This window comes from Heliangelus exortis, chromosome 14, assembly GCF_036169615.1.
Source record: "Heliangelus exortis chromosome 14, bHelExo1.hap1, whole genome shotgun sequence".
In the NCBI taxonomy this organism is placed as follows: Eukaryota; Metazoa; Chordata; class Aves; order Apodiformes; family Trochilidae; genus Heliangelus; species Heliangelus exortis.
Window position 1 is genome coordinate 123,657 of NC_092435.1, and position 21,185 is coordinate 144,841.

The window sequence follows — 21,185 nt, forward strand, 5'->3', positions numbered from 1 at the left end:
GCTGCTAAGGCAGGGCGAGTGAAACGGCCTAGGCCGTTGGTACGGAATCGGATTTTCTCCCGAATTAATTTCAGCATGAGGTCCAAGGAGGGACGGCGAAGGCCGCGTTAGAGTGCTGTTCTGTGTCTGAGCATCAAGAAGGGCAGCAAGAAACTTGCATTAACGAGAGCGAGTTGGTGAAATAAGGAAATTAACTTTTGTAGAGTGTACCAGATAATAACTACTTGAATTCTTCCATTTTGCTTAATAGTGCAAATGTGAATAAGGAACTGGTCACTGCAGTATTCATGAGGTTTGAAGTACTTTTTATAACCACTTAATTTTAAATTGTGTTTTTCATAGCTGTCTGCTTTTCTAATTGCAACCTAATCCTTAAGAGGTTACAGTTCACAAGAGCTCTATATTTTTTCACAAATTAGCAAACTGAATCAAAATCTGTATTGTGTCATCTCAAGTTGACATGTCACTTGTAACTCTAAATTCATTACAGTATATTGATATACGTGGGATACTATTTTTTTTTTTTAAATCTTGCAATGTGTTTCGGTGGTTAGTGTGTATTGTCATAAATGGGAAGTAGGAGTAGAAAGAAAATTAAAATATTGGTCATTTATGAACTCATTATGCATATTAGTAGTTCTGAGTGCTTGGAGTATGCAGCATTCCAGATCCATCTGATTTCTCATGCTTGGTATGTTTGTTTATGGAAATGGATGTCAGTCAAGTAGTCATTTTTGTATAGGAGGTGTCCTTTATTGATGAGATGCAGCTTTTGCTTGCCATATGTTATAAATCAACTATGGTACGTGGCCCTCAAAACTGCATTTCACAAGTGTGGCTAATGTCACTTAAATTATCTTTGCTTCTTGCTGGAAAAATGGGCTAGTGGGAATGTCAAGGTCATCCTCAGATTTAGAACAATTTAACTGTAATTGAAATGTGTCTTCTTCTCTATTATATGTTTACCATATATTGGTCTTGTGGCTGTTGACATTTTCTGGACTGTAATCTATTTGTCTTTTACAATGATCTAATGCTTAGCAAGTTTTAATATGAGCAATCTGTAAAGTTTCCCAAGTAAATTTCATTTTCACTCGAATTGCATCTTTTAAGATATGATTAAAAAAAGGTCTAATGAAATCCAAACTCACTATTCAGAAAGAATGTAAACAAAAGATGTTAAGAGAGTGAAGGGATACCAATGACACCTTATATGCAGATGAACTTAACTTACTGTCAGCTGCTGTAAATGAGGTAAATTCTGGCTTTCTGTTCCTTGATCTTTCTGGATGCCTTTTCCAATGCAACTTAACTCCATTTCAGACATCTACAGGTTTTGACTTTCCTATCCACTCTACAGTTAACATTTGAAATGTCATCTTGTTAAACACTTACAGTTCTACTATAGATCTTTGAATAACAGAAATAAAATAAATTGCTTCTGACGCTTGTACTCTGTTACTGGTTACATCAAGAGCAGAAGCATTAGAGCTTTTGAGATCAGGGAAGGCAGCAGGTAAGTTCAGTTAGGGAAGCAGAGCTTGAAAAGGTGAAAAAATGTAATCTATAAACTCAGAAGAAGTTTCCAAGCATTGCCACATTGTAAATTAGTTTGATTTTTCCATCTCGTAATTTATATATATTATATTAAACAAACAAACAACAACAACAAAAAAAATATATAAAAGAATGGCTGTAATGCTACCTAGACCTCACCCCACCTCTGAGAATGTTGTCCTCCTTTGATCATGGAATCTGCTAGACAGAAAGAGCTTTCAAGACATGTGTGCCTGACTGGACATGTGTATGTTTATATATATAAAAATATTTATATTTTCATAGGTTTATTGTAAAAGGGTATTTCTTTCTAGGTATTATAAATAAAAGCATGTATGAGTAACAACACTGGTATTTTTAAAACTCTTTACATCTGTTAATGGGTTTTTAGTTTCTTGTGAGTTGTCGCTTTTCGTTGATAATCTGTATTTGTTATGATATATTAATGGTAACATAGGTAATTCAGCTGGAAGTAAGAATACTATGAGGAGCTTTACAGATCTAGGCTTTCTGATGCTGTCATATGTAGTATTGCATTTGATGTAATTCACATTTAGGAAATATATTTGGAAGTGCAGAGCTAAGCAGTACAGCATCTCCTAAGTTGTAGCTTTATTGTTTTGAAGTGGAAAATTTAGTCACAAGAGAGGCCATAATAAAACACCCTCTTCATAAGCTGGCTGTTTTGATTCAAATATATAAGTTCTTTCTATATTTAAACAACTGCTTCAGCTAAGTGTCATTTGAGTTTTAAAGGTATCTGTTGCATTTAATTTTCTTACATCAGTTAATTTTCACATTGGTTGCTAGCAAAGCAGGTTGAGTCATCATGTCAAAATAAAACCCAGGATATACATGACTTGTTGTGCCCCTCTCCTAAATTTTCAGTAGAACACCGTGGTAGAGTATAACTAAAGCTTTTTACAAATGCTAGCACAGAACAAGGTGCTTGTTTATTGAAATGTAAGAGCTCCTTTTCTACACTCAGTCTATCTGGAGAGAATGTCTCCCCCCCAGTCAAAATTAATACCTGTTCTGGTTATCTGAGTCAACTTCTTTTTTTCAGTTGTCTGGAGAGGGATGCTGTAACAGAGACAGAGTATGAACCTTAGGCTAGAGCTAGAAGTTCAGACTCCTATTATTTTTACTAATGACATGCACAAGAAATTTAACATATATGTTTCTTTAACGAGCCCACAGATATCTCAGGCACATCTCATAAAGTCAAAACATGTTCTGAGAATTTTAAACTGGCTATCACATTTGATTGCCCCCTCTGTCCCCCCCTGCTTTTTTTTCCTTGTTTTTCCTTGTTTTTCCTTGTTTTTCCTTGTTTTTCCTTGTTTTTCCTTGTTTTTCCTTTTTTTTCCTTTTTTTTCCTTTTTTTTTCCTTTTTTTTTCCTTTTTTTTCCTTTTTTTTCCTTTTTTTTCCTTTTTTTTCCTTTTTTTTCCTTCTTTTCCTTCTTTTCCTTCTTTTCCTTCTTTTCCTTCTTTTCCTTCTTTTCCTTCTTTTCCTTCTTTTCCTTCTTTTCCTTCTTTTCCTTCTTTTCCTTCTTTTCCTTCTTTTCCCTTTGTTTTCCCTTTGTTTTCCCTTTGTTTTTCCTTGTTTTTCCTTGTTTTTCCTTGTTTTTCCTTGTTTTTCCTTGTTTTTCCTTGTTTTTCCTTGTTTTTCCTTGTTTTTCCTTGTTTTTCCTTTTTCCCGTGTTTTCCCCCCGTGTTTTCCCCCTGTTTTTCCTGTTTTTCCTGTTTTCCCTCTGTCTTTCCTCTTTTTTTTTTTTTTTTTTTATATTTTAAAGGCCAAACACTGATTTCAGACTCCCACTTCTGATTTTTAGGTTGTCCTGATGTAAAAAACAAACAGAAAACTCGCATAAAACTAAATACCACAAAAAGGAACTCCTCTGAGGCTTAGTTCATATATAGATCTCTAGAAAGGGGGAGATGAAGGTACTGGAGCATAGGGATTTGCTGTTTCTGTTTTCAAAAGCAAAGCAGTAGGCTTTTGTAGGCTTTTGTCTTCCTGAAGATGTCTTTCCAGCTGCACCTTGGAAATGAGCAGTGTTGTCATGACAAGAATGAAGAAATTGTAGAATAAAAGAATACCTAATTTGGATTTCAGGAGGTCATTCTAGTCCAACACCTTGCTCAAAGCAGACCTAATTAGTGACAAATTGATTTTGTTCTTGCAAAATCAAGGTAACAGGTGTGAAAATCTAGAGTCACAAGACTCCTTTAAGCTGCTCTTTCTGCTTTCTATAAAGGTGCTGTTTGATGCTTACTGAGTGAGGTATCTGTCTCTGCTTCTGGCATTTTTTAGTAGCTTCTGAAGTGGTTGTTTCATTTTATCAGAAATCAGAAAGCATGTGTACTAACAGCTGAGGGTAACCCATTTCTTGTTGAATGGCACAGCATGTGAGGGTCTGCTCAGTATATCAAGGCCTTTAAAAACAGAATACCCTGTTTTTCAGGTTTCTTGAACAGAAACTGCTTATGGGTGAGACTTGGTTAAAGGAACATTTGGTTTACTCTATCGAAGTATTTTTTGGTTTCTCTTTTCATCAAAATGACAGGGTTGAAACCTCCCATTAATGTGTTGAGACTGACATTGCATAGTAAGGTAAGAAAAATCCATTACATTGAATCCGAATGTTGTCATTTATATGGCACTAATTGTCAAAGGAATGAAAACTCTGATCAGCCATTTTAACACTTCTGTTAAAAATGCTATTTGAATTAACACATACTCTGTGGATGCTGATTATACATGTTTCAGTGTATGAATGAGCTGGAGACTTGTGCTCATGTCTTTGGTTTAGACCATCCCTTCTGGAATGAAGAAATTAGTTCATTTAATTGATTAGAATAAGAAGTAGGAAATGTATTTGAACATATGTTAATTTTAAGTATCTTAAAATAAGAGTATTGCTTTTAAATAAGGAAGACTCTTCAGAGAGCAGAGTACTTTAAGTGGTGCTAAAGCCAGATGTTTGCATCAAAAGCCAGCTGCTTCTCGCACAGTTAAAGCTTGATATACTTGTTTTCCTTCACTCAGTGAGTTGTGTGTATCTTGGACTTTTTATGGAAGCTCTATCAGAATACAAGTGCTACACATCTGTCAACGATTTGACGCTTTTGTGAGTCTTGTTTTCTAAGTAAAAAGGTGCTCAGGAGAGCCTTAAACTATGTAAAACATAGTTTTAAAAGGTATAAAAGGGTAGGATTCTTTATTCCAGTCCCTGCTACATAAATTCAGGGTGTTTGTTCATGTGATCTTGTTGACATTACTGAGAGGTGCACTTGAAACTGTGACAACAATTATGTATTTTGTATTTTTGCCAAAGCATCATGGTTTTGAGTCACATTAATTTCAAAACAGCCAACTTGAATAGGAGAATTTTCTACAAAGCTTCTCCTATCCAATTTTCCTACAATCTTGCAGGACCTGACACAGTAAATGAAAATTAAATATGCTCAGCTACCACATAGGTTACATGCTGAAAGTAGTTCAATTTAAGGACGGGAAAATTAATTGGTGAAAGCGATTAATTCCTGTTGAATTACAATTTATAGGTTATTATGGTATGCCTGTGTAAACTATAATGCATTCCTGTTATCTCTGTTTAAAATAATGATTGGGTTAATGACAGGTAAACACACAGGCAAAACACTATGCTTCACCAGCCCTTTTTATTAAGGACAAAATAGAGTTGTGCATAATGTCATGCAGCACAACTCTTCCATTTTTTTAATCCATTGCAAAATACTCAAATGTTAATTTTAGAACATTTTCTGCTTTTCTTCAGTTGTGAATCCGTCCCAGCAGATGTGTACCACCTAGATGTATAATTAGAATGTGAAAAAGCTACCATTTTTATTTGTGACTCATATCCTTTGTCAGTTTTTAGCACTTCTTCTCAGTAGATAAAGTAGTTTGCTACCTCAGAAAATATTCAAAGCAGCAAGCAGTAATGTGTAATATCTTTACTGCTCATGAACTAAGAATACAAGATGGTTCTTCAGTGCTATGGAAACAGCTGTGTTGAGTTTTGTCACTTTTTTCATGAGTGCTGTGGCAACGCTGTTTTCAAAATTAAGGGCTAATCCAAAGTCCAGTGCCACCCATGCATCTTGGGTGGCTCATTGTCTGTCACGCCTCACAGTAACTACTGCCCACTAAATATTGTTTTCTCGCATTCCTGAAGACCTGTACAATACATTTCACGTTGCTGGGGTTTTTCTTTGTGTTGCAGGCCCAAATTGTAATGTCTTCAAAATGGCAATTAATCATGCGTTGAAGAAGTTTTTAAAGATCACAAAAATGTATGCCGAGAATGTGTCTGCGGAGTAACCACTAGTCTGTGCTGTAGCACACTGCGAAGTTGCACATCCTGTAGTGTCTCTGAACGCTGAATCACTTCTAAAAAGACTTTTTCTTTTTGCCTCTACTCATTGTTTTCATGGTTTTAGGCTTTTAATTTACCGGAATCGGTACCTCTGTGTAATCAGAAAGTTCTCAAAAAGCCTTTGTGCTGTAGGCTTGTGCTCCATCTGCGCTGTAACCCTGGGGCATAGTTGTAGCAGATACATAATGTACCTGTGACTTGGCTGTTGTTTAGAACAGCCTTCTCCAGAAAGATGCCCTTTCCTCTATGCCTCTCTTACAGGGAAGAATCCATGCAGAGGAGCATGCTATTGATAACTTAGTGAAATGAAGAGTAAACACAGATACCAAGACATCAACATTCATGCTGAAGCCATGGAGACAATAACATTTTTTTTGATACAAGACATGCCAGGTTTTCTGATTCTTCTGAAGATGTTTGTTTTGCAGTTTAAAAAATACAGAATGAGAAATATGCAATATTTTTTCACTGTGCATATGGAACTCCCCTAGATGTTATCATCTCATGTGTCAGTATTCAGTTAAAATTTTTGTTTCTTAAAGTGTTACTAAAAAAATATGATCACTATATGTATTTCAAAAATATACAAGGGAAAACCAACAATCCTCCCTGTCCTTAAAATAAATACTGTGGAATCGTTTACCTTATGTATTTATTAACCAGGTGAGAGTGACATTTCAGAAAATACTTGGGTTGGGGATTTTTAGTAGTTTTGGTTTGATTTGGTTTTAGCTTTGTGTTTTAGTATCTGCAATGACAGAAAACATGCTGCTTAAAAGTTGACGTAGAGTTGATGAAAGTAATTAATAATTTTTTTAATTGTAAAGTTGTTCCTCCTAATAGATGTGTACATGGTATAATTGCCTCTTTGAAGGGCATGGCTCAGAGCACTTTGAGATGGTGGAAAGATGGTGGCATAAGAGACCAGAAGAAGCCTTTTTGTGTATTCTTTTACCTCGTCCTCTCTGATTCTGTTGGTCCTGTTGAAATGAACATGCTTTGAATAAAGGATGTCTGGCATCAGCTCTTTAGTAGTCATTGAGCAGACATTTTCCTTCTGTTTTAATACCAGCAAAATTAAATAGTTGCTTTCAATGTGGTCCTATATGAACAAAATATAGATAATTTTGCCTCACTCTTTTTTCTGAATCACATTATCAGTTCTACTAGTCAGTCGTGACTGTGCTGAAAGAGGTGTTTAGTGAGAAAACTTGGCTGCCTAGCAACGAATGTCATGAGAATTAAAATTTTAAAGCTGCAGTTTGTATATTTCTGAATTACAGTATCTTCAAATCAGAAATTGGTAATAGCTATTTTTCCTTCAGTGTGTGTTCATATTCTGCTGTCTTTGGAGAGAATGTAATTCATACTAAACACTAAAATTTCAGCCATACAATGTTTCTGTTTATGATCTGTGAGTAAAGCTATGATGATAACTGTGGGGCTACATGCAGATGCAGAGGTTGCAGTAGGGTATAGATTGGAGTCTTCAGGGCTCTGAAGAAGAGAGGGAGAAACCATTGTGTTGTTTCTGTAGTATTACAAGTGATTTCTTATCTGGAGGGTACATTTAAAGCAGTGGTAGCTGCTGCTGCTTTCTCCTGGCAAGTTCCTCATTCTACTACTTTGACTCATGTAGGAGCAACACAGCACTTCTTCCTCCCTAGGTGCCCTCTCTCAATGGTTAGTGGGGAAACTTGGTCTTGTGCTGATTTTTTCCTGTCCTGATTTTTGTTGTTGGATTTTTAGTTTGCTTGGTTTTGTGCTCCTGACAAAAATGATATGATTCTCATTGTTTGAGAATTTAAGATGCAGGTGGGAACAAATCCCACAGTGTCCCTAGTCTCTGAATGCAGTGGAACAGTCAGGTTGCACAGATGGAGCAACTACTAAGGATGGAGAGGCTTTGGTGCAAGATGACTTGTTTCCTAGGAGCTCTGTACAGAGTGTACAGGGTTGCAGAGATGGTTTCTGGAGGCTGCCTGCCTCATTTTCTGTCAACATAGCAGTTGGTGCTGAAACAGTTTATTTAAACTAATAGAGAAAATTTGCCTCTTGAGAAATTAGCTTTGCGTGGTGGGTGTTTAAATAAATTTGGGAAAAGCTCTACTTTTCAAGAAATTACAATGTCTACTTTTTTTGTGGAAGGTCTGTGATGTATTTCCTAAGAAATTACTACAGTTGTTACAGACAGGACTTTCTGACTTTCAGCGCTTCTCTCACAAGATCCTAGATGGATATGAAGAAGAGGTTTCTGTAAACACTGTGATTTAGTTTTTAAATAATTTGAAGATAACTAGAATTTTACTTTTTTAGTGGATTTTAAATTGGAATCTCAAATATTTGGCCACTGACCAGATATTTTCCATTGCTATGCAAGAGAGGGATGAGACAGCTAAAATTTCCCTAGTTAGTGGCTTTCAACCAAAGGCTGACATGAATGAAAAAAGGCAAGATACTCCAAGATGTGTCACAGAAGTGGGTGTTTCTGTAGAGTGAGCTATGATAACAGATCCGCCAATCTGTCACTAGCGACCAAAGAATAGTAAACCACAGCATGGGACTGGTGGGGAGCAGTCCTTCCAGACACACAGTGCTGCTTCCTAACACAGACTGCACCTGAGCTGCTGCTTCATAAGTGCAACAGAGTGAGTATGCCAGCAGCACTGAGAGAAATTTGCTTGTATTTTAAATAAACTTTAAATTCAGGATTACTTATTTTAACGAGGAGATAGTTAATCTAAGATCTTACTTTCAGGGAAGGACAGGTGAAATTTTTAATAAACTGCTTATGTGATGTTAAATGACAGAAAACTAGAGATATGTTATGTGGAATTGGGACAGTGCAACAAAAGGGTGGAATCGATTTATATGCAGATAAGCTATATAATTTTCCAGCTAGGAAAGAGGGGAAAAAATAAGAGCACAGGTGGAATAATAGTGATAGTGTTACCTAGATTATTTTATTACTGTATAAAAAAAATTGTTTGTTTGTTTGAGTCCAGTTGGGAAGGTTTGCTTGTATTTTAAATTATTATAGAATCATAGAATCATAGAATTAGCCGGGTTGGAAGGGACCTCAGAGATCATCTAGTCCAACCCTTGACCCACCAAGTGTTTATAAAAGAATGTAAATTTGGTACTTTAAAATTAGTTTAAATGAATTAGTTCTGGAAAAATAATTTGTTGAAATAAAACCAAGGGAGAAGTTAATAGTAAATTTGAAAAGCTAAACAACTTTTCTCTCCATCATACTTTCAAGGCTATTTCCATTCTTAAAAGCATTTGGCTGATCCTCCTTAGAGGATGTCCATTGGCAAAGGGGTTAGGATTAACTTACTAGAGGCTGGAAAACAGGCATAAGTTTATAAAAGCTAAAAACATTCTTGTGCCATTATGCTTAAAGAAATTATGATAACTTGGGGAAAAAGAATGGAGATCTTTAATGTTGAGCCATCAAAGTCACACTGTTCTTTGCCCAATGCCAAAGAAATACTGTGTCATAAATTTTAAAAAAACTAGTTCAACTAATCTTACCACAGATACTGTAGAGTGTCCCTTAGTTGCAGTATTTTGTAAGCTGGGAGTGCAGTGTGTTGATGCCCTGTTTTTCTGTAAACTTCTGTTACATGCCTGGCAGCCAGCTTGCAGCAGCCGTAACTTTCAGGTTCCGTTAGTAAATCTGCCTCGAGGGAGGTCAGGGTGGTCTGTGCTGGAGCTCCACACAGTTGTTCTGGTGTGGGCAGGCTGTTCCTGCAGGAGAAGGCTGTAAAGACAGGTGACCTTTTTCTGTTTTATTGTCTTTAAATATTACTGAGCTACTCCATTAATTCCAGCTAGAAGTTTATTGTATAGGAAGTATAATTTTTTTTTGTATTTAGAATAACTGGGGGGGAGAGTGTTTAATTTGTGATTAAAGAGACAACATAATTATATGCTTTATTATGATCAATTTTTACACACAAATGTGAATGACTAGGGACCTCTGCTGACTTGTAAACAAAATCCTTGTAGCTGAGTATTTTGCAGAGTTTGTCAAAAGCTAATTTAAAATTTTTTTTTTTTTTTTTAAGGAACTTCCATGTCAGTGATGTTTATGCCAGAACATAGTAAGCAAAGCAAATTAACTTCAGCCTCGTGTAAGCTTTTGATCGGCCAACACAATGCAATTGAGTACAAATTCCATGTGGCTTTGGAAATGAAAGAGAACTGAGCTCTCTGGCTGGAAGCTGAACGTGATGACGGCCTGGTCTATGGTAGGGAAGTTAAAAATGGAGAAGAGGCACTCCAGAGAAGACAAAAATGTGGAACAAGATGCTGGGGAATGCAGTGCTGAATCTGAGGAATGGACGAGCTCAGAAAGTGAACCTGAGCAACCGTACTTCAGAACCAGCTATAGCAATACTCGGTGGAGAGAAAAGAAGGTTTCTACCAAACCACATCGCCCGCTCTGTCGGTCCCCTTGTGTAGATCGCCCAAGCTTCTCACAGAGCAGTATCACACAAGACTTGAAGCTAGAGGAATGTAAAACAAATTTGGACAAGGAATACCAAGCTAAAATGGATTTTGCTTTAAAGCTTGGTTATGCAGGAGATCAGATCCAGGCTGTACTGAATAAACTGGGAGCAGATGCACTTATCAATGATGTTCTGGCAGAGCTTGTGAGACTTGGCAACAAAAGTGAATCTGAGGGACAGAGTAGTGCCAGCAGTACCACTAGCACTCTGGTGCCAAGAGGCCCTTGTCCAAAGGAAATAGCAAGCCCTGAATCATCACTTGAAGATGAAGTTGTGGATAACAGTGATAACTTGAGGCCAATTGTCATTGATGGAAGCAATGTGGCTATGAGGTAGGTCTCCTTGTCATGACATTCGAAAAGAAAAAAACCACTGTTCTTTACACAATCTGCTTAGTGATCACAATACCATAGTTTCTTCTGGTAGTGTCTGCATAGTAGGTTCCCTTTAGTATCAGCTTTCAGCTTTCTGTTCTGAAAGAATTTGTAGTCTGAATTTTTTTTCCAATGTATTAAGAAAATGTACATTTTTATAGGTGTATTGAGTACTCTGAATTTCAAACTACATAGACCCCTGAGTCCTATCAGCATATTTCATATGCAAGATTTTCCAGTGACAAATTGTGGTTACAACAATCCAAAAGATGCTTCTGTAAAGCAGTATCACAAATATTGGACTTAGCTTTGTGCTTTTCTTTTTTTCTTCTGTGCCTGTTGAATTTGCAGTCTCTGTACTGCTTGAGTTACTTCTGAGCACAATATGACAACAATGGGAGAAAAGTGTGTGTGTATTCTTACTATTGCATACCTTGGAACTGATGCTCTGTTTATAGAATCATAGAATAACTCCTGTTGGAAGAGACCCATAAGGACCATCCATTCCAACTCATTACTGAACTCATAACAAAAAGTGATTCTTCCCCTGTGCTCAGCCCTGGGGAGGCCACACCTTGAGTCCTGTGTCCAGTTCTGGGCCCCTCAGCTCAGGAAGGAGATTGAGGTGCTGGAGCAGGTCCAGAGAAGAGCAAGGAGGCTGTGAAGGGATCCAGCACAAGTCCTGTGAGGAAGGGCTGAGGGAGCTGGGGGTGTTCAGCCTGGAGAAGAGGAGGCTCAGGGGAGACCTCATCACTCTACAACTCCCTGAAAGGAGGTTGGAGCCAGGAGGGGGGTCAGTCTCTTCTCCCAAGTAGCTACCAGTAAGACAAGAGGCCATGGGCTTAAGCTCTGCCAGGGTAGGTTTAGGTTGGATGTTAGGGAAAACTTCTTTACAGAGGGGGAGATCAGACATTGGAATGGGCTGCCCAGGGAGGTGATGGATTCTCCATCCCTGGAGGTTTTTAAGAAGAGACGGATGTGGCACTCAGTGCCATGGGCTGGGAACCACAGTGTTAGTGGATTAAGGGTTGGACTTGATGATCTCAGAGGTCCTTTCCAACCTGGAAATTCTATATGATGACAAAATGGATATGCATCTGAAAATACAAAAGGATAGCATTCAATTTTTAAATTATTATTGTTATTATTAAAATATAAAAGATCTGAAATGTAAAAAAATCTAAAGAAAAATACTTTAGCAACACTGGTTTCTGTATTCATTATGTTGCAATAATTTGGACTATGCTGGTGACTACTTTGGATAACTTTTTCCAATTATATAAGCTGGCCTAACAAAAAGGTTTATTTGTCTTTACAGACAAGTTGTTGTTTCAAACCCTAACCATTTTTGTGATTCAATGATTCTATGATTCTGTTTCCCTTACATTCTTAGACCCTGGCAGCTTCAGAAGAAAACTAACAAAAAAATATCCACCACAACAACAAAAATCAAAGCCAAATGTAACTTTTGTCCTTGATGTTTCTCAAATTTGTCCATGTTCTCCAGCCATGGGAATAAAGAAGGATTTTCCTGTCGGGGAATTCAGCTGGCTGTGGACTGGTTTCTGGAAAAAGGACATAAAGATATCACTGTGTTTGTACCTGCATGGAGAAAAGAACAGTCTCGACCTGATGCACCGATTACAGGTAACAGATTGAGATTTCCTTTGACCTCTTTGTTAAAAATTTTTAAGTAGTGCACACAATCATGTCTCTTTCTGATGGGTCTGTGGAGGTGATGGTGCACAATGATGTTGCACTCAACTGTCCATTCGAAAACACAGCAACTGGTGACAAAACAAACATTTAAGTAGCTGCACCTGTAAAGAATGCTGGTTTTTTTTGTAATGTTACTGGATCATTTCAACATGTTGGAGGAATGAAGTCATAATTTTCCCATTAGCAAACATTGAGCATATAGGAGATGCTGCTGTATTGCTGGGTGAGTACAAAATAGGTAGTATCAGACCAGGGACTCATTTAATAGAATTATCTTGAACACTGAAGAGCCAGCGTGTGTTTTCATGTATAGAAAGTACTTAAGTTTTACTCTAAGGTGAGAGGAGGGCAAGGAGTTTTTTATTTTAAAGAGTGCATTTCTTTCTTTTAAAACTTTTAAAAAAGCAGCTCAACTAAAATTATTTTACAGATCAAGAAATCTTACGTAAATTGGAAAAAGAAAAAATTCTTGTTTTCACCCCATCTCGAAGAGTTCAGGGAAGAAGAGTAGTTTGCTATGATGATCGATTCATCGTAAAACTTGCTTTTGACTCTGATGGCATCATTGTGTCAAATGACAACTATCGTGATCTTCAAAATGAAAAACCAGAATGGAAGAAGTTCATAGAGGAGCGGCTGCTAATGTACTCTTTTGTGAATGACAAGTATGTTTTTTTCTTCAAAAGTAAGGGAATCTGCTAATTCAGAATGCTCAGTAAAAATTGAAATTCACCTTTCATTTCTTTCTCCTTAGGTTTATGCCTCCTGATGATCCTTTAGGACGCCATGGTCCAAGCCTTGAAAATTTCTTAAGGAAAAGGCCAGTTATTCCTGAACATAAGAAACAACCGTGTCCTTATGGTAAGTGCCTAAGTTAGATTGATTGGTTGTATTTGAAGGTAGGTAAAGCAAGCAGTTAATTAACATCTTGTCATTATTAAAAAAAAAAAACCCAAACCAAACCCAAATTGGTTTTTGTGTTCCATTCAAGCACTTCATGCACTTTTGTACCCTTTATGCACCTATTAACAAAAACAACATAGCAAAAATTAAAGGATTAGCAGCTATACCTGGTGTATAACAACTTTTTGCTCTTTTCTTCTGGTTTGTATTCAAGGAAGGAGATTCATAACTATACAAACTGTGTTAGAGCTGTTTTGGTTTATCTAGCATTGAGTATGTTGTCAGTACTGGCAGTCATGAGACCAGTAGGAAGAGAAGTGTTGTGTCCTGCCCTTGATGCAGTGATATACAAAGATACATGTAGCAGAGTCTATGACTGCACGTATATACAAGGTATAAATCTAATTATTTCTTAAAGGGATATTGTTATTGAGAAGGATGTAAAGAAGAGACAGCAAGTGGTGGGACTGATTAGCCTTTTGGTTTGTTTAACCTGAAACTGCTTTTCTTCCAGGTAAAAAGTGCACCTATGGGCACAAATGTAAATATTACCACCCAGAACGGGCAAACCAGCCTCAAAGGTCAGTAGCGGATGAACTTCGAATAAGTGCCAAATTATCTGCTGTGAAAACTATGAGTGAGGGAGCCTTGGCCAAATGTGGCACAGGGCCATCCAGCTCCAAAGGAGATATCAGTTCTGAAGTGAAACGCATTGCCCCAAAACGTCAGTCAGATCCAAGCATTAGATCAGTAGCTGTGGAGCCTGAGGAAAAGTTATCAGTAGCCCGGAAGTCCGAGGCCAGCTCTGTCCCGTCTCTGGTTTCTGCATTAAGTGTACCAACGCTCCCTCCACCAAAAAGCCATGCAGCTGGTGCATTAAACACTCGTTCTGCAAGCAGTCCGGTGCCAGGTTCCTCACAGTTCATGCATCAGAAATCTTCACTGGAGCATATGTCCAGTGTGCAATATCCTCCTATACTAGTCACCAATAGCCATGGCACCTCAGTTAGCTATACTGACCAGTACCCCAAGTATGAATCATTGGGGGACCATGGCTATTATTCCTTACTCAGTGATTTCTCCAACTTGAGCATAAGTAGTATCCGTAACACAGATTATTACGGGGCTGATGTGGACCAGGGCATGTATTCTAGAAACTCAAGCCCCTGTCCCGACAGTTGCTTAAGCCATACAAGTAATGATTCTTATTCCTCTTACAATGACTTGTATCTGGGTGTAGCAGATGCCAGTCCAGAAGACAATGTGAAGATCCACAGACTGCCATCGCAAAATCGTCTTCAGCCTTTTTCCCATGGTTACCATGAAGCCTTAAATAGAGTTCAGAGTTACGGAACTGAAGAGCCTAAGCAACCCCTTCGCAAACAGTCAGTTTCCCACTTAGGCCTACATGCCCAGCATCCAGTTGTTGGAGCACGGTCCAGTTGTCCAGGAGAATACCTTGTGCCTCAGAATGTTCATCCATCAACTGCACAACCAAGCCGTGCCTTGGTCATGACAAGAATGGACAGCATTTCTGACTCACGGCTTTATGAAAGCAACCCCACCAGGCAGAGAAGACCACCTCTCTGCCGAGAGCAGCATGCTAGTTGGGATCCATTGCCATGCGCATCAGAGGCTTACACTTACCACTCCTATCCATTGAGTAACAACCTCATGCAGCCATGTTATGAACCTGTAATGGTAAGAAGCATGCCTGAGAAGATGGAGCAACTGTGGAGGAATCCCTGGATTGGGATATGTGGTGAGCCCCAGGAACCACACATCATCCCAGAACACCAGTACCAAACATACAAGAACCTCTGCAATATCTTCCCTCCAAGCATTGTCCTTTCTGTGATGGAAAAGAATCCCCACACAACTGATGCACAACAGCTGGCAGCGATGATTGTTGCCAAATTAAGAACAGGGCGTTAAAGCATTACAGCCTCTTTTGGATAAATGGAACTATACAGCATACAGGACCTGGAGGAAAGCCTAAATGAAGAAGGAAGGGGCCAATCTATTGTAAATATTTTCTACTAAGATAGTATAAAATTCTGTACACAGTAGCAAATGATTGCTGCGCTGAGGCACTATAGAAGAATTAACTGCATTGTAAATGTAAAGATTTTAAATATAGGGATTTTTAATATTATTTTATAGGAAATGCATACTCTGTTGCATGGATATCTCATTAAGAATTACAACATCACATTCAGTGTCTCAAAGCTGTTACTACAAAATTATTGTTAGCAATTATATTGCATGTATTAGTGTACACTTTCAATTTGCTTATAAATACCTAATTGGCCTTTGAAAGTATGCTCTATACACACCAAGGGGACTTGTAGCATTTCAGCTTTGTCATTCATACTGCATACTGGCATATTAAACATTGAAGAAAAAGTAAGCTTGACAAAAATTAAAATACTCAATTTATAAAAGGAAAAGCTGATTTCAGCTTTTGAATGTCAATATTGTTGTTGGTACTTAATACTGTTCCCTGAGAGTTTGAGTGTCTGTTACATTGTCCAATAGGTTGGCTCAATCCCTCAGAAGCCAAATGCTTTATTAAATTAGGACCAAAGCATTAAGGAGTGTGAAGGCATGAGAGACACTCAACTAAAAATGTTACTGTAGCTTCTCTCTTCAGAATTGCCTCTCAACTGTGCAGGAAGCACAAGGATCCACTTGGGAAGGGGGTAGTGGAGGGAGAAGGCTGCTTCTGGAAAAGAGATGCTACAGTTTGGGTTTGTGGCAAAGCTGGCCTGGTTTTTGCTCTTTAGATCCACGCAAAGATGTGCATTTGCCTCTTGAAGGCTTTTAGAGTTCCTGTTTCAACAGGTGAGATAATTTTGTGTGGCACTGTTTTCGCAACTGGTATCTTGCTCAGGGTGGGAACCTTTGTAGCTAAATGTCTCCAAAAGAGGCGTTTATTGTTTTTTAAGCTGCACTGACTGGACGCCCTTTTTTGAATCCATTGTATATTTCAACATTTAGAACCATTACTAACTCGATATGTCTCGAGCTAGGACTTGTTGACTTCTACTGTAGTTTTTTTCATGAAAGTTGAGAAGGCCTGGTTTATGGCCTTTTGTTTCTTCATGAGAAGGTGTGACACTGCCTAAATGTTTCTTACTGTGAAACACACAGAACGTGAGGCTGCAGTCAGGGTTGTTTCTGGTGTTTTGATAATGGCTTGCATGCTGCTTTCTAGTTATCATTTGTCTGAGGAACCAAGCTCTATCATTTCCTCCTTCTGTGTTACTGTAATGGTTGGTTTGAGTCAAAGTATCTTGTGGTCCTTTTATCATGTGCAAAATATGTTCCTACCGTATTAAAAAAAACAAACCCAAACCAACAATGAATCACAATTACAGGTGCAACTACAGTTAATTTACTGTTATTTGGTAACTGTGTCATTTCACACAGGATAAATATTCTTATGTTAGTACAGGTAACATAATGACCATGTCATTATGTATTTAAAATAAGTTAACTCCAAGGTGATTCTGTATTTACACTTGGTGTTTAAAAATAACTTAAGGCTCAATTAGTTGCTTACTGTCTCTACTAAAGGGAAAAAAGAAATCTTTGGACATTGATAATAATTTGGAAAAACAGACTTACCTCTTGACCGGTTTTCAGACACATTTCTTCCTAACCAGCATTTTATATTTTTAATTTGCAATTAATTCCTATTCTCTTCTCTTGCATGGTATAAGCAGCTGAGAGCAATGCCTCAAATAACCAGAAATGACCTTTTGTTTGTTGATACAAATTGTATCTTTTTTTCTTGATTGTATAAAAACTGTATAAAAAACAAATAAATCTCTAGATTAACTTCAGTATTACATTTTCACCACAATGTTTGTGACACCATGTGTCACAGGGAAGTAGCCCATGAGTAATTACTTAAACTTATTTAAAATGGGCACTTGTAGTTTATAGACAAACAAGGACAACTTTACAGAAGTATTTTATTATGTGCACAGATACTGTGTGTACACCTCAAAGCATTACATAGTTATCTTTAGAGTATTTATTAAGCAGATAGTCTTGCACTAAACTTTATGTAAAAATGTTGCTGTTTACTCATCTGCATGTGTTTAAAATGTAACAATATAATTATTATTGACCCTGCTTTAGTCTTAAGGAATTAATTTATAAATTATTTAGGTATAAAATGAGGTTTATTGTGCACTTAAGTTTTCCATCTTGCATGGAATTAAATATTTGTATGTAGAAAAATGTTCTCTTTTCTCCCATTATACAGATGATTAAGCTATTTTAAGAGAGGTTTAGTAGGATTGTTCATGTTTTCTAAAGTGAAAAACCAAGCAGAATTTCTGTTTGGAGTGTTGGATGGCTTATGGAGATACTAATTTTTGTAGGGTTTGTCTAGTCATTTTAATTTTCACTAAATTCTTCTGTCTTCTGGCTAGAATAATTCTTTTTTAAACAAGAACACTGCCAATACAAACCCAGCATTCTATTTCCCTAAGGCACTTTGAAGACAATTTGTCTTTTTCTAAGAAGCTGTTAGGATCTGTCACATGTGGAGTTACAGAATGGGCCCTGTAGCCTTTTGGAAATAATTTGCAAATTTTGTGCATGTTTAGTTCTCCTTGGAGGTAATGAAAGTTTTGTATGTGATGATGTCTTTCCTCATGAACTACTTTAAGTGAGAAATCAGTCATCCACCTCTGTTTTCTGATACGTTTACAAGCCAATTCAAAACACCGACACATTTATTAATCTTGCACGCATAACCTTAGATTTCTTCTTACATGGAAGAGTTGATCTTATTAACACCTGATCATAACTGTCTATATTGTAAATATGAGACTTTGTATAAATGCTCTTTTTGAGAGCATGGTATTTAAATGTTTTTAGAACTGTAAAAGAACAGTTCTGGAAACTGTATTTTAATAAAATCCATGAAATTAGAATTCTAGATGAGAAAAATAAAGTGGGAAGGTAAAATCCAGGCCTACGGCAAGCAGCAGGAATTAAGCAGTAGACTCGAGTGCTTTACTGGGGCCAGAGAGTCCTCTGGCAATTCTGGTTTACTGATCTTTCATCTTTGGCTGCATTACTTTCACTTAATTTGTAACTTAAAAGTGTATAACCTTATATTCATGAAGCAAAAATCAAATGCTTTTATCAGATGATGTCTGTCTTAAGTTAATAAATGTTTTTTGTAAGAATAACATGTCAGTAATGTATTAAATTGTACATATGGATTATTTCACTACCATTGGTCCTGTTGTTGTATTGAGCTGCAGTAGTTGGCTTTATTTATTTGTTGTATTAAACATTACTGTTTAATTGTTGTAAAATTTTATAATTCTCTTTGGGTTTTTTTGGTTGACCCAAATATAATGTAAGTCTTAATGACAAAATGAGTGAAAATGGCTGTTAAACCAGTATGTGGGTATTCGTAAACCTTTGTAGTAAGAAGTGTGCTCTGCTGAAGTTGCTGCTGCATGTAACTCATTCCCTAGTGTGAGTCTTTTAGCTTTTGTAAAAATGCTTTGACTGTAAACATAAATCCAGAAAGTGTAGGTATGGCTGCTTAGAAAAGCAGAAGGATCCTCATTAAAAACAACCAACCAAAAAAAAAAACCCCAAAACACTTATCTAGGAGAGTTCCTCCATACATACTTTTAATGCCAGTTGGCATCAAATAATGAATTTTGGCATTTTGAACTTCTCAGTGATAAAGTATGAACATGGAAAGAATCTGCCCAAATAATTCAGCTAGAAAATGTTTGCTGACATGCACATATACTCGTGATGTATACCAAACCACAAACAAGAATGCTTCAAGGGACGCATTCTGACACATTCTCTGCTAAAGAGAAGGAACAGAGCTGAAATATAACTTTATCTTGACTTGCCAAAAGTTTACCTGAAGCATTAGTACTACAGGACACACAAGAGTCAGATAATTTATTCTGTCACTATTATTTCTAAGGTGAGTGCTCATCTTAATACTCCTCTTATGTACTAATAGGTTGCCTGTGGTCAGAGCCCTTATTAACTGTATTTCTTGTGGTATTTCAATTAGAAAAACAATAGTGCATTGTCACTTAAATTATTTTCATGCCAGTTTTTGGTCAGCCTTTGAAGAGCCACTATGTAATACTTATTTTCATCTATGGTATATAAAGATTATGAATGTATTAAAAGAATTGAGGGAAGAATCTAAAAGAAATATAGGCTATCACCTGTCATCCCCGTGCCCTGTGTAAAAGGTTTCCACAATTATTTAATAATATGAAACATTTTATGCTTTATACATATATATATATATGTAAATATCTAATAAAACTAAGAGCCATTGGATTGTTTGTTTATAGCTTTTTGTTTGTAATCCTCTAATGTTAGATGCCCAAAAACTGTAACTGTTGTAGTCTGTCCAAGTTATTACTTGATACTTTTAGCTGATTTACTGAGAAACCCAGATTCTGAAATCATATATAAAGCTCAAATTGTCCCGCTGTGCTCAAAATCTGTGGAGGAATAGAGCAAGACTTTTTAAATTATTATTATTTAGAAAGCAGAAAAAAAAGTACTATTTAGGTCTTGCTTATCAGAATAACATCCTTTGTCAATCTCTGTCTATGCAAATTTTCTTCTGCTATTTGAACAATGGTTTCCCTTACTACGTGGGGAAGGTGCAGGGGAGTACTGTGATCCAATCCCATTTATTACCATTGCTTTGACTCAAACTGCTTTAACTTGTTGGGAGGGGGAGAGGGTAAAGCCAACAAGAGGAAAATTTTGTACACAGATAACTTCTATATGGATTTGCCTGAACTCACTGCTACCATGTTTGCACTCAAAATGATCAGGAGCCAGGTGATTCAGAAGATGACACGAAACAAATCAAGCCAAATAAAATATGCGTTTTACAAAGTTGTTTTTTCCTAATCCCAGGCTCTTTGTGCTTAATTTATATCCTCAAGTACACCACTCCTGAGAACAAGAATTTATAATTATCTCAAGAGCCATTAGAGATCAGTTTAAGGTCAACCAGACACCGAGGCCCAATCAGCACAGGTTCATGGAAGGCAGATCCTGCTTGACAAACCTGATCTCCTTCTATGATGAGGTGACCTGCTTGGGGGATGAGGGAAAGGCTGTTGATGTTGTCTACCTGGACTCCACTAAAGCCTTTGCCGCTGTCCCCTGTAACATCCTCATAGAAAAGCTGTCTGCCCATGGCTTGAATGGGCATACTCTACTGGGTTAAACATTGGATGGCTACGCCTAAAAAGTCGTGGTCAATGGAGTTAAATCCAGTTGGGGGGCAGTCACAAGTGGTGTTCCCCAGGGCTCAATGCTGGGGCCACTCCTGTTTAACATCTTTATTAATGATCTTGAGGAGGGGATTGAAGACACCCTCAGTAAGTTGGCAGAAGACACCAAGTTGGGAGGAAGTGTTGACCTGCTGGATGGCAGAAACGCTTTATAAGGACCTGGACAAACCGGACTGTTGGGCTGAGAACATCTGTATGAGATTCAGTAAGGCCAAGTGTCAGGTCCTACGTTTTGGTCACAACAACCCCAGGCAACACTACAGCCTTGGAGAAGAGTGCCTGGACAGCTGCCTGGCAGATAAGGACCTTGGTGTATTGATTGACAGTTGGCTGAATATGATCCAGCAATGTGCCCAGGTAGCCAAGAAGGCCAATGGCATTCTA

General features: G+C 37.5%; 1 protein-coding gene and 1 long non-coding RNA gene across 2 annotated transcripts; one reads left to right on the forward strand and one right to left on the reverse strand.

The window, feature by feature from the left end:
- Positions 1-1,065: 1,065 nt before the first annotated feature.
- Positions 1,066-14,808, reverse strand: LOC139802597 (uncharacterized). The gene is made up of 4 exons (XR_011728703.1): positions 14,692-14,808; positions 12,287-12,416; positions 9,498-9,726; positions 1,066-2,640 (listed from the first exon to the last, which is right to left on the reverse strand). It is a non-coding gene; the product is annotated as an uncharacterized lncRNA (long non-coding RNA).
- ZC3H12B (zinc finger CCCH-type containing 12B) lies at positions 10,060-18,815 on the forward strand. Its single transcript, XM_071757904.1, has 5 exons — positions 10,060-10,809; positions 12,359-12,498; positions 13,001-13,235; positions 13,325-13,431; positions 13,988-18,815. The coding sequence occupies exons 1-5, from the start codon at positions 10,199-10,201 to the stop codon at positions 15,406-15,408; spliced, it is 2,514 nt and encodes an 837-aa protein (XP_071614005.1). The 5' UTR covers positions 10,060-10,198; the 3' UTR covers positions 15,409-18,815.
- The last annotated feature ends 2,370 nt before the right edge of the window (positions 18,816-21,185 follow it).

Bases quoted from the DNA above. Each gene is read 5' to 3' on its own strand.
- ZC3H12B (XM_071757904.1), top strand. From the start codon at position 10,199: ATGACGGCCTGGTCTATGGTAGGGAAGTTAAAAATGGAGAAGAGGCAC. The intron at 10,810-12,358 runs GTAGGTCTCCTT...CATGTTCTCCAG, and splicing joins GGAAGCAATGTGGCTATGAG to CCATGGGAATAAAGAAGGAT. The intron at 13,432-13,987 runs GTAAGTGCCTAA...CTTTTCTTCCAG, and splicing joins GAAACAACCGTGTCCTTATG to GTAAAAAGTGCACCTATGGG.